The sequence below is a fragment of the Vanessa cardui genome, chromosome 1 (assembly GCF_905220365.1).
Source record: "Vanessa cardui chromosome 1, ilVanCard2.1, whole genome shotgun sequence".
NCBI classification, from domain to species: domain Eukaryota; kingdom Metazoa; phylum Arthropoda; class Insecta; order Lepidoptera; family Nymphalidae; genus Vanessa; species Vanessa cardui.
In genome coordinates, this window is record NC_061123.1 from 11,149,813 (window position 1) to 11,166,823 (window position 17,011).

Sequence of the window (17,011 nt, forward strand, 5' to 3'; positions counted from 1 at the left end):
ATGACGAAAGTCATAAACAAAGTAGATTAGACACGTCGTTTTATCTCTTAATGATACGATTATAAAATGTTCATGATGTAAGTACCACTATAAAAAATATATACCTAAGTGTGATTATATTAACAGAAAAATGTATGAGTATTTAAAAAAAAAAACTTTAAGCAAATATACCTACATATTATATCAACCTTTTCATTCATATGTACATTACAATACATTTATCATCCAAATTTATAATTAAAAATCATTCGGTATTTATTAATCTGTGGCACAAAATAATATACTTTGCATACAATTTTAAAATTTTAAATTTTAAAATTTAGGTGAAATTCATAATTAAAACTTAATGCCAAGATATAAATTCTGGTGGTTTCAAAACAATAAGAAATATGTATTTAGGTTTAAAACTAAATCAATCAACTCAAGTTGGTACACTTAGCAAATGCTATCTGAATATTTACCATAATAATGATACGGAGCAATACATTATCTATATAAAATACACTTAGCTAAATAATTATTATAGCCTTCTGTGTAATACCAGTTTGCGAAGGATTTCGCGTGGCTAGTGCCACGGCATCAATTAATTTCGTTCGTTTCACGGTTGACAAGTTTAGAATATATTGATCTTGTATCAATAAATATGTGACAAAATTGTGTAATATTTCAATGACAATGTTTGATGGATATCTTAAAGCTTGACGTTTGTATAGTTGAAGTTAAGTTTATCTCTGTTTTGATTAATTCTATTTTACCTCTAACCTAAAAATTAGCTAACCTAGGTGTACACCCAGGCGGCAGACCAGAAGTTATTGTTAAATAATAATGCAAATCGTATTACGGACAATCTTTACACAAAAGATTGGTTTCAATTTAAGTATTTTGAAAAGAAAGTTCTTAGCCTAATAAAAAAAATACAAAATACTTTTTTGTAAGCATTCAAAATCTATTACTTATTATGATGTGAAATGAAACTAAAGTATAATGAAAATTAAATTTATTTAAATAACCACATAACTTATAAGAGATTCACCAACACGCCCAGCCCTATAACCTATATTTACAGTGCGGGCTCCTTATTCTATATGTACAAGCGTGTGGGACAGGCCTTGATCACAGGATTATTGTAGCAATTACACAGGTGCACCAACTTCTTCTTGATAAGATCTTGTGAGATGTGCAGCAGCAGAAGTAAGTTGGCGGAGACACCGACGAAGCCCACGAAGGTGACGTCGGCAAGTTGCAGCAGCGTGGGCTGCAGACTCCCTCTCATCTTCACCTTCGATACCAGAATCACCAGCAGCACTGGATGCATCGCTTTCAGTGTCGCTCAAGTCGGATATACGTCTTCCGCGCTCGACCTGCTCGTCTACTTCGCCTGCCCACAGCAATTCAGTCTTCAGGTCATTCAGCATAGCGAATAGGCAGAATGGGTCGTCGTCTCCTTCTTGTGGTAAATTCATAAGCCGACTGGGAACCAGTACAGTCTCATCCATGGTATTAACCATTTTGACGAATTTTTCCATGTCGTTCAATATGCTCTGCTTCGAAAATTCGGTATTGTCATTTCTAGCTATCTTCCTTAAGGTGTTTCTGTAACAATGAAAACAACAAAATTAGTATGACTTATTAGAATTATGGAACAGTAAGAAATCTCTTATTAATTATGCACTACTAGTGAACATTGTATAGCAGTCATCATTTTGTAAAAATGGTTGACTTGTGACTTTCTTATTTCGAATGTTGGCATGTTAATGACAAGAATACAGAATTAGGTTGGAACTATTTATACTATTATTACATTATGCATGTGAAAATACCTACATTAGGATCAAAACAGCATAATTGTAATATAAAAAAGAATATATTGCTAATCCCATTTATTATGTTGAGTAAACTATGAATACAATTTGCAAATAGAAATATTGTTTATACTATTTATGGTAGGTGGGTACGAAGGAATTCAATTATGTCATATGCTAATACCACAAAGGACTGGTTAAAAGCAGATTATTGTTCCATTGGCTCACTGCAGTTTATGTCATTGTTTACAACAGTATTTTCAATAAATTGTATGGATAAAATCAACAATATAAGACTCAAAAGTATTGACAAATAAAACTTCCTCTATAACTACTATTAATCTACATGCAGATGTTTGATTTTTTTATGACTTCACATGTGTTAGCATTGGTATCAATATTTTATCTACAATACTATAAAAATATATTAAAACAATATTTGAAAATAGAATAACAAAAAAAAAAGAAACAGATACAGATAACAAATAACAATCTGCATTGCTAGATGCACTTCATAGTAACACATCATCGACTCAATTTTTTGAGGTTATCTATTAATGTTTAAGTTGTGGAATCCAACCCTTAGTGTTAATATAACTAATTTAGTTAGTTTTATTTATGAGTTTCGCAGTGAAGATATAATATATGTGGTTTTGAAATAAGAATGCTTTATGTTTGCTCATATAATATCTTATGATTGTCGGTTTGGATAGAGCAATTGTATGTTTAAAATCGAATTATAGTTATAGTTATGTTTAGAAAAGGAAGAACTAGTAAAATCTACAAACAATTCTTATTTTAATTGTATTTACATACATATCAAGTTATAGGTGTTGGTTTTTTTTTACAATTAGTATACATTTACACACAAGGACCACAGCTAATTATGTTTTTGGGTCAAGTATAATTTGTCTTATGTTAATCGATTGGATTATTAAAAATTGTTACATAAATTACTGAAGGCAATATAAAATTACAGTAACTACTTTTACTTGTGTCAGTGTTCCTGTTCTTGAACTATGTATGCCAATAGTTTTAAATGCAATATATTCCACGTTTAATGATTATGCAAGCCAAAAATTCTAATGCAAATAAAAAAAAATCTATCTCAACTTTGAGATGACTCAGCCACATTGCGCACGCCCACTAGGTCCCATAATGCAGGTTAACCTCGTTGACGAAACTTTTGAAAAAAACGCACGATATCCAATAGCTATTCCGTAACGTTAAGCTACAAAAACCTTCAAAAATATGTATTTAGTGTAAATTTATGTTTAAACCAAATGTGAAAGGAATGTTAAGATTTCATCACGATCGATTAACCATTCTTTTCTTTACACCATTTTTCATACATTTACTATTAAAATGTTGAATGCAATTACTATAGCATCATTTTGTCAAATCAAAAAGGATGGGGGAAAGCTTGGGATCAAAATTGTTTGGGTAGTTGGCTCAACGGCCATTTAATAATAATTTCTTTTCCGTACCTGCTGTTCTCCAGTTTAGTCGATAAATCTGTGTTGAAAGACATCTTCACGTATTATTTAATGATTTTAAATATCACTGAACACACACGCCCTAGATTTTGTCACTTGAATTGACGTTTGTAATACCAGCTTACGAAACGTCGCGAATATTTCACTGAGCGCGAACGACCGCACACAAGAATACTGATTAACGTTTGACGAGAAGAGGGGAGCGCACTCGGGTTTTTATATGGCTGGATCATACGATGCGGGGGAAACGAACACAGAATTTATTTTATCACTATGTTGTTGAATGTTTATTGAATTTTAATACTCTATATATTGTTAATATATTATAGATAAATAAATATAATGTTGTTTAAATTAACGAAAGGCCTAAATTATGACAAAAAAATAGTCAAAACAATGATGTTGATACACAGGCGCGTCCCACCGGAGTCACACCACATACCGGCTTACTGATTGGTCGTCTTAAACCATTGTCTTCTTTCATTGGTCAATTCAAAATTCGGACAGCGCGCTTTTATTCAAAAACGTTTTCTGGATATTATTAGTACGGAATATGGTCATCATTTGTATTAAAATAAATACAACTTATGGGTAAATTCATTTATCTTTTATTTTTTAATAGTCATGAGACGTTATCCTCTTTTCGTATATCATATTTGTATGTGCGATTTGTATTTAATACGAAAGTAGATAAAATACAGAAATTATTAGACAAAGTCTGGTTTAACATTCTATATGCTTTCTTTCAGAACATAAAGGTGAAAGATCATGAATAAAATTCCTGTGTCCATTGTATGGAAATATTAAATAGGCGTTGATAACACGTATTCACGCACAAGTATAAATTAATATTTGAATTAGTTTATTGATCATTATGTATTTATTGTTTGTACTTTCATTTAACAATAAATAATTTATTAATAATTAAATTGTATTAAAACCGAATAATACATTATTTAACCTCTTTATTACGTGTAAGTAGGTATATCTATCGATATTTTTCGTTGTTCTAAGGATCAAGGCAGTATTATTCATTATAAGTTATGGGTCATCTTAAATTATAAACGACAGTGTGGGTGGTGATTAAAATTAATGGTTAATTTTTTGTAAATACATTTTAAGGGTTCAAGGTGAGAACTTGATACATTTTCTTATAAAAAAATATTATTTATTTCAGTTGGTCCATCAACTGAAATTAAAATAATAATCATAATTGACAAATAAAAACTTAGCAAGCTCCACTAGGTGCACTTTGGAAAATACGTTAATGGAAACCCCATATAGCTTAGTAGTGAAGTTTATTCACTTTTCTAGGTCGTTAAGGACAATTATAATATTGATTTAAAAAACGGTACCTACTCATTTTATGATTTTTGTATCACCGTGGCGACTTGTATGTGTAGAATCATAATTTTATATTAAATTACCTACCTTCCGTAATTTAAAGGGTTAGTAAAGAAAAAAAAATCGTATTAAACAATTCAATAAAATGCTTTAAGCGTTTTTTCACGTATTACAGTAAAAAGTATTGATGTCGATGTAAACAGTGCCTTGTTATTGATCAAACACCATAAAAACTATGTGTGAGAGTGTGAGACTAATGTACCCAATGTAATTTAATATTTGTTATGACTATTGCTAATTAGGTAGTTACAAAGTAGTAATTATCTATGGAATCATTTAGTGTCTTCTATTTTAATAAATAACAGAGATACTTATGCCAAAAGACTTATTATGATTCTATATTTAAAATCTCGAATAATATTTATGTTTAAATTTATTTTATTTAGTACATTTAGGTAATATCATATAATTAAAAAACGTATATTTGATAATTAAGAGATCTTAAATAGTAAATATAATTAATACATAGATTTTACTATATTACATTCTCAAGCTAGTCTTAAGTACTATCTGCTTTATTTAAAAATCATAAAAACCTTAACGGTTCCTTATCGACGCGTTTACCCGTTACAGATAAATAACAATCTTTTTATTCTTATTATTGAACGAGTTATTAAAGTAATAATATTTCAATTTTAATAATTAATTTGGCGTAAAAAGTTTATTTAAAAAGGTTGTAGGTTATAAAACTTCAAACTATTCTATACCCTACCGTCTACCACCCTAAATGACAGTCTGAATTTAAATTTTAAACCAATATGAGGCATGGCATGGGCACTACAACTCTCTGGCACATCTTGTTTAATCTCAACACTCAACAGATAAAAAAAATCTATAATGGTAAAGAATCATCTATATTTATACTCTAGATTCCTTAAATTAAATCAATTTATATTATACAATTTTTGCAGGTCGTAGATAAACAAGATTTTTTTTTGTACCATTGTCTTTCAATTTTCACTTGTTATGTAGGAGGAGGCCTTAGCCCAGCAGTAGAACATCCCTCAAAATAAAACGGTGCTTTATTTTAATTTTTATTATTATATACATTATATAAGGAATAGTGCAACGTGGTTAAAGCCTTAAATTATTAAAAAAAAAGGAAATGTTTTACTACTACATATTTCTCATTTACTTTTTTTAATATATAGTTATAGTTGCTAAGAAAGCATTTGATAATATGATTTATTTTTACTTACAACTGTTATCTCGTTTAGATAATACTCGATTTATTATTATTATATTTCGTAAGAAAACGACACGCCTACAAACGTCATACGTGTTTATAGTGGTGATTATTTAATATTTCATTGCCTTCAAAAACATGTTTGCAGCAAGACCAAACGATCGTGAACTTAAACAAGATTTGACGTAAAACGGTTGGAGATTTAAATAAATACGTGTATACATAAACATAATACTATAATTACAAAATGTTATATGTATATAAAGGATCTATATATTATTTTATTATTAAAAAAGGAGAAAGTAGAAGAAGAATTCAAAAATATCTTTATACAAAATAAAGTGTTTCCATTAGATAACCAATTTCATCATTCTTATGTTATTATTTTAGATAAAAAGAAAAATAGTTAACTGTTCAAACATATTAATGGTCATAGGTATGTAAAATTTGAAGTTAGACAATATATAAGTAGCATATTTTCCCCATCAATATTAAAAAGACGTCTGAGAAATAATTACTTTTAATGGAATTTTATTAACAACCATAATTTAAGTTTATTTGTTGAAGCGATCAATATTAAAAAGTATTCAGTAAATAAATAATTGGCTGTTATTAAATGTAATTAATTACATTTAGGCTGCTGTCAATCCCGAATTCTTACGTTTAAAAAAAAGTACAAACATACTTATTTAAAGTAACTAAAATATTTTTTTTTTGATTTATTTGGTTAAATAAGGAAAATGTATTGTTTTTAACCTTAAAATAATATTTATTTAAAAATTTAAGCCGTGCCATAGTCAATTCTATTTTTGAATTTGAATGGTTATGTTATAGGTACGTAGATATACATTATTTAAAACAATGGACTAACGTAAGTACTTTAGGTGTTTACAATATTAATGTATTACCTATGTATAAAATTGAATTTTTTACAAAACATATACTTTTTTTAAATAAATATTTCTATAAAATTATATGGTTTGGTAAATTTAGATCAAGCATACCTATAATGTTCATTTAAAATCGAGTAAGTAGTTTTCTTGCGATCCGAAGAAAAAAATATAGTGCGAATTATTACTGAGGCATTTTAATTTCTTATTTGTAGTTTAGGTCCTCAATCGATTAGTGTCCAAATATATTATAAAAATATACCTATTTCATTGATTGACATCGCGACGCGGCTTTACGTAGATGTACAGGTCTGTAGTTTATATCAGTGAATATATTATTGTAATAAATTATTTATTAGTCCTAAATCGTTTGATTTGATTGGATACATTACCAATTACAATCTGTATTGTTTTCAGTTGGTATTACAAGGTCTTCATGTAATTTGACTAATGAAAAGATATAGGTATATGGAATTTTCATTATATTTTCCATGGCTTCTTAAGGATGTTTCTTATGTTAACGGCGTCCTTATAAAGCTTATAAAGCTAAATTCATTCGAATAAAAAATATATCATACCTACTTCATAGTTGTCCTTAATGTAATTTTACATTTGCCTAATTTTTGTAACGTCATCAGAAAAAAACACCTGTGTCTGTTTCATTCATTGGAACGTTAACTATATTATATTGTGTATAAAGAAAATTATAAAAGGCTGTTAAGTGTAACGGGCAATACCTTTGCCTTTCCGAAACAATTGAAATGTCATTTAAAGTCAAAGTCAAACAATTAAAAAAAAAAACGGCATTCGCTTGTTTATCGTTGTTTTTACAATTTATGAAATACTACAGTTTTGTTATAAGTGCATTTCTTACGATTTGATTATGAATCAATATTTCTAAGTAAGTGTAACAAGTATGAGTTATTACAATGTTTGCCAAACGAGTTGTTTCCCATGTTAGTCAGACTGTGATTTTTCATATTTCAAATTGTTATTTGATGTGTCAGAAAGGGTTCATGCTAATAGCTAATTCTAGATAAGTCTTATCTATAGGTTTTTCAAAATATCAATTGCCATAATTTTTATCTTTCGTCGTACATCGTAAGGAAGTTTTACTCCAATATAAAACAATACGATTGATTTAATTTAAAAATGATCGTTAAAACATGATATTTTTTATCATGTAGGTACGTAATTATGTACAAAATACTTTTAAGCGTCGCACTAAACATTATTTTAATGAAAACAACGAAAATACATAAAGATTCCTACTTGCTTTTTCATCAGTAGGTAATCTAATTCAAAACTGTCATGTTCTAAACTGCGTTATTATTTTAATTAAGACAACAGTAAAAACTTTTTAAATATGGTTACTTTAGTTTTTTCGCTAACACGATGGCTTTTTATATATTTTGCTTTTTATGTGTTAGTAAGTACTGTACCGTAGTACTTGCGCAAAACCTGTACATCCCGATTCCAGTCCCCTATTCCGGTTAACAGGTAACATTAATTCAATTTATAATTTGGAACGCCAAAACGATAAGCGGTGATTTTTCGATTATGATTTGGATGTTATAGAAGGAAAGACATGTTCTACGATTAGTAGGTCTCTCCTGATTTCGTATTTCTCGACTGACTTCGAACGACTCCGAATTTTATATAGTATTTAAAAAATATATTAAAACTTGTTTCAAATTCAATTATTATTACAATTCCATGGCGATATTATTATACTTTACAATAAGTAGTGCCATCTAGTAATATAATTAAAATGAAGCGTACACAACAGTGACATCTACACTTAAAGAAGTAATCTAATGCTTTCGTTTAACGCCATCTGTTGGAAAAATTGCAGATTGTTAAGTTCCATACACTAAAGTAAAGTTTCTAAAAGTATTTACGAATACCCATAGATGGCATTTTTTTATTACCTTTATAAAGCAAAGTTAAAATATTAGATGTCGCTACCGACTAATGATGACAATAAATAATAGATACATACTTAAAATTCTGTAAATATGTATGTTGCATTATATGGAGGTCTATTTATATCGTTTTTATAACTATTAATAATTTATTATTAATTTTATAGTTTTCTAATATTATGTTCACGTTTCTCATAATATCATGTATTAAATCTATTATCTATGTATCTATTAAATGTTTCACTATAACGGCTACATGGGGATTTTCAAAAGTGTTTAGCGAGTGATTAATACTGATTATTTTTGCTATTTAATATTGATTTTACATTTAAAACAAGAGCTCAGTTTTATTTATTACAATTTATGGAGATGGATGGATTACAATATATAACCGCGAGTATATCATACCCGAAGATTAATTAAACCGAGAGAAATAGTTGATTTACTGTGTTAATGTATTAAAATGAGTATTTGTAATCACCATCAATTATTTTAATTTGTATTCATTATTCCTAATGAAATTTGACAAACAGTAAAGTTTAACTAAACTTAATCCTATGTGCCCATGTCTAAAATATTATTTTAAAAAATTGATAAGACGAAAATCTAACCATTTCTAGATGTAATGATAGTACACAAAAATATTTCTAATAAAACCTTCAAAATACAAAACTTCTTACTAAACGATATTGTTTAATCTGTTCCGAGTATTTATTAGCCGAAGCAATCAAATTGATTGAGATTAAACAAGTAAAACAGAGTCAAAGTTTGCTGTCCGGCCGTGGAGGCGTGGAGAGCGCTCTCACGGTTTGCGGCCGCTAATCAAATTAAGCTCGGGATACCGCAGATAAAATAGTGCGGAAGAGGCCTTGCTAAATTTAATATTTAATTTTCACCATAATCAATTTAAAGTCCCGCATTGCTATTATTAGCAATAATATTTGTTTTAAACTAACTTATAACCCCAATTATATTCTAGTAAACAGATACGTCATTAACGCGCAAAAAGTGAAGACTAGAAAACGTCCTAATTGGGACGTTTGCCTTAAGTCGTTTTCATCATAATTATGCCAGTAATACGTTTTGCGTAATTGAAACATCTAGTTATCCCTTTTACTTATTGTTTTTAATCAAGCTATCATTTTTACTTTTAACGAAATGTAAAATAAACGGCGCGGCACACTTTTTTCTGTTGTTTAGTATGGGTATAACATATCTGTTTATTAGAATATCATTGTATAACCCTTCATTATTTGGTTAGTAAACGAAAAAAAGCTTAATGATATAAAGTAATTATAATATAACACATTTACTAATGATTATTGTTGTTCATTAATTAAAAATATTTAATCTGCTTTTCCCAAAATTAAATACAGTTTAGTCGTTTTTTATTTAGCCATTAGTAAAATATGTCCTGTAAACTGTATTCAATCATTCCAATCAATCAATTATTGTAAGACAAATACATACGTATATACGTAACGATTTATTCTATACATATGTAATTATTATAACACCGTTATTCGGCAAATAATGAGAAATTGGACATATTTCAAAGATATAAGGTCTCTGTTTTTTTGATTATGAGAAAAATCATTTCCATATTAGCGTATCCATCGGATATTCAGGCGATTTCACTAGGGCGGGATATGAACGAGTGTGCAAACAGGCGGAACGTTTGCGCGCTTTGATTCGTCACGAGAGCCATGGCCTCAAATGTATCACTTTAATTATTCTGAACAAATAATTTGGAAGTACCTACTTATAATATAAGTAACTGGTAGTTGCACGCGGTTTCGCTTGCCTTTTAGGGTGTAGGTTTTCATGTTTGGCTAGAAATCATATGTCTTTTCTTGGAGTTCAAGTTTGTTTTCTAACAAATTTCATCAAATTCGTTTCAGCGGTTTGGTCGTTAAAGCGCGACAGACAGACAGACAGGCAGAGTTACTGTCACATTTATAATATTAATAAAAATAACATATTATGTTTTTTCAATGATTGAGATTATGAAATTTACTCGTTGTATTTTTTTGCTATGTGAAGAGTTACTTTTACAAAAAGGTCATTTGTATTTGTTATAAATATTATGATGTCCTCCTGACCAGTTTCGGAAATAGCGGCAAATCACAAGGGAGATCAGACAAATACAATAATAAGCCGTCTTAGTAGATTATCACATAATTTACCGTGAAACAGCAAAATTTAGTTTTGTGTTCCTGTGAAGGAAGCTAGTGTAACTACATGCAGAATGGACATACAATCTTAGTTACCAATGCAGTGTCGTAGCTATCGTTGGGCCAGGTGGTGCAGTGCCCCCTGAACCCCAAGGCCCTGGCCTTGGGGTTCAGGGGGCCCTCTAAACTAAATCTTAAGCTTCTGAAGCTAGAAAATCACGACCCTGCGCACAAGGTTTCTTATTTGGTATCTATAATTTTAAAAGCTAATTATTAGTTAAAGAGGGATGGGAAAGAGGGGGTGAGGGCCCGATTCTATTTCTATGCACGGGGGCCCTTCTTCACCTAGCTACGCCACTGTTCCAATGTTGATGATATTTGGCTATGCGAAGGCATATTCTTCAGTGCCAAAGTCTATGGGCGGCGTTGAAGACTTACCATCGAATCGTCCTTCTCAAAGTCTGTCTACATATTTTAAATGTAATGTCATTACACCATAACTGACCATCAGAAATTTCGACTCATATTTGTTTAATTTATAATTCTCAATGTTCCATTCATGTGTATGAAGAAGCGTGGACCGCGGGCGAAATATTCTATTGTTATAGTCTATAGTTTTGACCATATCTTCTATTCTATCTTCTAAGTCTCTGCCCAGCTATGGGATTTTTATTCATTACCCTATTGTCACAAGAGTAAGAATATCATTTATAAAAATACATATAAAAACTTTTTAGTTTTTAATAATAATTATTATCCAAGCAGTTACAATCGAGAAGGAAACCTTTAACACTTCAAGTATTTGTCTCCATCGCAATATTATCTGAATGGGACGGAATAATAACAGCGTAAATTAATTATACCCGCAGCCATTCGAGGGCACAATATCGGAGCACCATAATACGGGCCTTAAATTTCCTAAACCTAGCTAAAATGAAATCGCCTTCAAGAAAAAGGGGTTTGTGTTTTAATGCCCATCAGAAAATAAATGCTCGGGGACAATAATGTGGGATTCGTTGGCAGATATAAATTCCGAATAAAAATACTCTCCGTCGAGTTGAATGGGTATTTTCTAGTGTTGTTGCTTCTCTGTTATGTAACAGCGATTGTCGATTGTATTTTGTTTTTATATTGAATAATAATATAATTATCTATCGATATAAATATATATCTTTGAGAATGTTTACAATTAGTAACGCTTAAAATAACTTCTGTTTAGACTACGTTTTTTATGATCTGGGATTATAATTTACTTATTATTTTATAATGTTCTCATTTTTCGTTTAATGAATATTTTTCATATTTACTATAAAGATAATTTCAGTTTATTTTTAATAGATATATTGATAGCCTATTCACAGGTTTATTATGATATCATGATATAGTTTATTATAGGTACTATATTTTTTAATTTTTAACATATTTTTGTTAACTAAGAATACTGCAACCTGGTATTAATTTTTGTTGTTTTTTTTTTACAAAAAAAGAATAACAATATAAAGTAATTACCGTAAAGTTATTCAATCATTTAAATAAAAATTATTGCATTCTTTAGGTAGTCACAGTAAGACTTTTGCTTAGTATGTACATTGTACAATTTTTACGATTTATATTTTGGAAAAGACAAGTAGTAGCTTATCTTTAGTTTTAAGCTGGATATGACATTTTAAATAAGTATCTTCCTAAAGTAAAAATAAATAATAATTATAAAAAAGAATCTATTTTTAAAAGCTTGACACTGGTTCTAGTCATTACCGAACAATATAACCTTAAAATTTTAAATTATATTATATCGATATGAATTATTATATAGGTACACGTCACATCCCTAGACGACGACCGCCATCGAAAGAGTTGCGAGCAACGTAAACGTTAAGACTGGATGAACAAATAAATGAACCGACCGATCGATACAAAAGATCTTAATGCTAAGAAAAGCGTCCAACGTTGTTACTGTGCTTTGTTTTTTTACGAGCAAAATGTTGCTTTTATTTTAATAGACAATTATAAATCTGTTGTTTATGTAAAGTATTATATACAAGATGGCACTAGAAAGAACGCACGTCATATATATATTATAAATGTGAAAGTAAGTCTATCTGTCTGTTGACGAAATTAATGAAACTTGAACTACATGAAAGGACATAGGTTACTTTTATACCTGACACATGTAATACCAACACCCTAAAACGTGAAGGAAGGCGCGGGCGACTACTAGTAATGGATATATATAAATATTACTATTAAAAAGAACAGAATCATATCTTAGGGATGAGGTTTTGCAACTTTTCCATCACGTTGCGTCATAAGTCATAACAGCTTAGTAAGACATATGTTAGTATTTCATTCGATATGCATAGGTTTTTTATCGACTTGATTTTTTTTTAAATCAGATTAAAGGATGTCTTATTGTCTTAGATGGCCCAGTGGTTAGAATGCGTGCATCTTAACCGATGATTGCGGGTTCAAACCCAGGCAAGCACCACTATGTACATGTGCTTAACTTGCGTTTATAATTCATCTCGTGCTCGGCAAAGAAGGAAAACATCGTGAGGAAACTTGCATGTGTCTAATTTCATCGAAATTCTACCACATTTGCATTCCACCAACCCGCATTGAAACAGCGTGGTGGAATATGTTTCAAACCCTATCCTTAATAGAAGAGGAGGCGTTATCTCAGCAGTGGGAAATGTGCAGGCTGTTACTTTACTTACTTTGCTTACTTTACTAGTAGTGTTTGCACGTGTTATATGGATTTTCGATTCAATCGATTATCTGAGCTCACATAATATTTGTTACATATTATGATAGTGTTTTAAGGAAATAAACCGTAACTACTAATCCTTAATTAAACTTCGATTAACGTGTGTGTTAACAATCGTGACTAACTTTTATACAGATAATTAAATTGAAGATTTTCACACAACGCAACAGTTTAATAAGTTACAATATTATTGGATTTTTAAAATCTAACCAATACTATATTGAGTTTGTTTGTAATTGTTTGTTCTATCAATGAAAATATATTACTTATGAATTTTGTCATATAATACACAATTTATACATATATGTATGTATGTTTATGAGATCCTTGTAAGTGATTATAAAGAATTAACATTTATAATTGAATTGTGTAAATAACTTTATAAATGTTTATAATTATGTTGGTGAGTCGATCCAATCGAGTTCAATAGATACATAACAAGAGTTCCGTTATATAATATACAATACTTGTACGTAATCTTTAAACGAAAGAACAGTTTAATTCGAACCGAACGGCGTTTGTTGACACAGCTAAGTAACCACGCGACGTTTCGCTTCATTTGCATTTCTCTTAATCTACGTTATGAATAAAGAAAAATCGCCGAGATGTTTTAAAGCGTTCGCCTAAGCGTCCGCCTAATGAAGAGCGCCGGAGGGATTACCGGCCACCCGCGCACTTTCGCGACATTACACTTTTAATTTGAACGAATCTTATTATTTTCTTTTGTTGATTTAAGCCCTCGTACCAGGAGACGGGTCGAGACGTGACCTGCAGTGGAAAAATGCGATTGCCATCTAAAGCCAACCGTTTAAATGAACGAGATTGGAGCTTAAAAAGTATAATGGACGAGGGGGCAGGGGGCGGCGATCCCGGGGGCGCAAGATGGCCGATTTGCGATTGAGATGAGACCCCCGCCTTCTCCGCTAAGATCAAGCAATATAATTAAGTCCGCTTATACTTCTATCTACATACTGGCTCAATTATCTAAAGAGCTATATGTATACTTCGATCTTGATGACGCAGATGAATTGAAACCAATTGAAGAAACAAAAGATATCTGAGACTCCCACACACTCACATTTATCCACGTTTGTATGGAATTTTATTGGTATATACATACATGTATGTGTGCGATGATAACAAGTTAAACTAAACTCATAAGAAATACTTTAAGTAAATATAGAAACAGATTTTTTGTATGGGGTTCCAAATATCTTTTGCAACCAATTTTACAACCAAATAACACGAAACCGTAAAAACCAAAAAATAACTTAGTATAATACATATTGTAATTTGGTTAAAGTGAACTCTAATACAATTATTTTTTAAACGGATTCTAGCTATAATTGATTCATATATTTAGCAAGAGTTACTTCGCTTCTTTATATATCTCTGATTCGTTTTTTTCTGACTGATTTCGACCATATCTAGCGATTAATATTGTGCAAGCGTTTGCATGAACACAGCTGTATTGTTTGCTACAATTCTGATAATCCGATGAGTTGGCCAATCCTCGAATAAAGAATTTAAATAATTAGCTCAACATCAGTTTCAATAATTCATCAGGAATATTTGATCAACACATGTATAAATGAGAAGTACACAAATTAAAGGAGCGTTGGTAATTAACCTACTAGAATAGAAAATGTGAGCTACGAACATAACTGAGATTTGAATCTTCCATTGTTTTTAAACAGTGCTCGCTAAAATATTTCATGTAGGTATTAACACTGCTTATATTTTAAAAATTCGCTAACACCCCCTCTCATTAATGGGAGGGTAGACCTTAGCCTAACAGTGGGAAAAATACAGACTGTAACTTACTTACTGTATTATGTATGTAGAAAATTGGTTACTACGCTTGATCGTCACATTGACAGGAAGAATTTCGTGTGGCTACCACAAGCTTAAGACAATCGTAGGTTTTATTATGGTCGCGAGAAACCTTTGACCAACTATCGTAGATCTCCTTGGGTCTGTCAGCCAGTCTTCCTTCTTGGGTCTTTATGTTGATGTTGACGAAGGGGTTTGAAACAATGACAGTTCAATGATAAGACCATTTAGATACGAACAACACATCAATACTAAACCTACTAAATGCTTAAGAGATAAATAAGATTTGAGGTCTCTGTTCATAAATATTTATCGATTAATTAAATATTTTTTCAAGTGATTTCCCCAGAAAAATAGTTATTGATACCTAAGCATTTTGCGTTACCCATATGTTACGCTGTTACACTGAGACCCCTTCTTGAGGTTTGGATGCAATGATTCCACTATGCTGCTCCAATGCGGTTTTAATAGAACCTATACGGTTCTACATAATTTATATAGTGCATCCTAGCGATTTTTTCTGTACTACTAAGCGTATAATGAATTATAAGTACGAATAAAGCACATGAAAGTCAAACAGGTTTGAACCCACCATCATCATTATGATATTGTCATAATAGGAATATTAATTCACATTAATAATTATTAGTTATGTCAAGTATCGCAATCAAAAGTTAATCAATCGATAAAGTCACCTGTAACCTTTAAAACATTAAAATAAATAAATAATTAATAGGAAAGATAAATTTCTCATAAATTTGCTATATTAAGAAAAATAATGATTCGTTAAGTTATTTTTCACAGTCGTAATAACATCCGAAGTGTTAATTATTTCCATGAATGAAATAAAATTCAAGTATGTTCATTAGTTTTCAATTAGTATTATATTTAAAACTTTGTTAATTAATGTTGATTATCTAATAAAATGTAAATGATTTTATTAAATCAATATTTATTAAATATGTATTGTATTTGTTAGTGATTTTATATTAATCAACTCTGTCCTTTTTTGAATTATAAAAGTCTGGTCTATGAGAGGTTTTGTATTCCTGCACGAGAGTAATATTTTGAACGATCCATGAACAATACAGAGATATTAAAATCATTGTAATAATACCCCCGTGGCGGTCTACTATTTCAGCAGCTAAGAAAATTTAACTTTTTGTATATTGTTACAGGCTTCGGACCACAGCTCATCCTTCAAAAACGGCGAACCCATTCGATCGCGGAGACGAACGAAACGAAAGCTTTCCTTTGAACAGTCGCAGAATAAGGAAAAGTTGAGAAGTATCCAGGGGGACGCGACCACAACCCCACCTGGGTCTCAAAAAATATCGCATAAACGAGCAGAAGGGCCCGCCTCCTCAGCCGCGAAATTTCAGCCATACTTCCAAACCTATAATCCCTCATAATCACCTTTACAAAGCAAAGATTAAAAACGATTCTCGCCCCAGCCTCCCCCCTCCTCGCTGCTTTTATATGCGAGACGGCGAAAAGTAAGATTAAATCATTATTTTTCTTAAGCTCCTCTCGTTTT

At 30.5% G+C, this 17,011-nt stretch overlaps 1 protein-coding gene across 1 annotated transcript; it reads right to left on the bottom strand.

Moving 5' to 3' along the window:
- Positions 1 to 982: 982 nt before the first annotated feature.
- Positions 983 to 3,518, bottom strand: LOC124531944 (mid1-interacting protein 1-B). The gene is made up of 2 exons (XM_047106530.1): positions 3,290 to 3,518; positions 983 to 1,593 (listed from the first exon to the last, which is right to left on the bottom strand). The coding sequence occupies exons 1-2, from the start codon at positions 3,331 to 3,333 to the stop codon at positions 1,134 to 1,136; spliced, it is 504 nt and encodes a 167-aa protein (XP_046962486.1). The 5' UTR covers positions 3,334 to 3,518; the 3' UTR covers positions 983 to 1,133.
- Positions 3,519 to 17,011: the final 13,493 nt, after the last annotated feature.

Bases quoted from the DNA above. Each gene is read 5' to 3' on its own strand.
- LOC124531944 (XM_047106530.1), bottom strand. From the start codon at position 3,333: ATGTCTTTCAACACAGATTTATCGACTAAACTGGAGAACAGCAG. The intron at 1,594-3,289 runs GTACGGAAAAGA...TCATTGTTACAG, and splicing joins ACTAAACTGGAGAACAGCAG to AAACACCTTAAGGAAGATAG.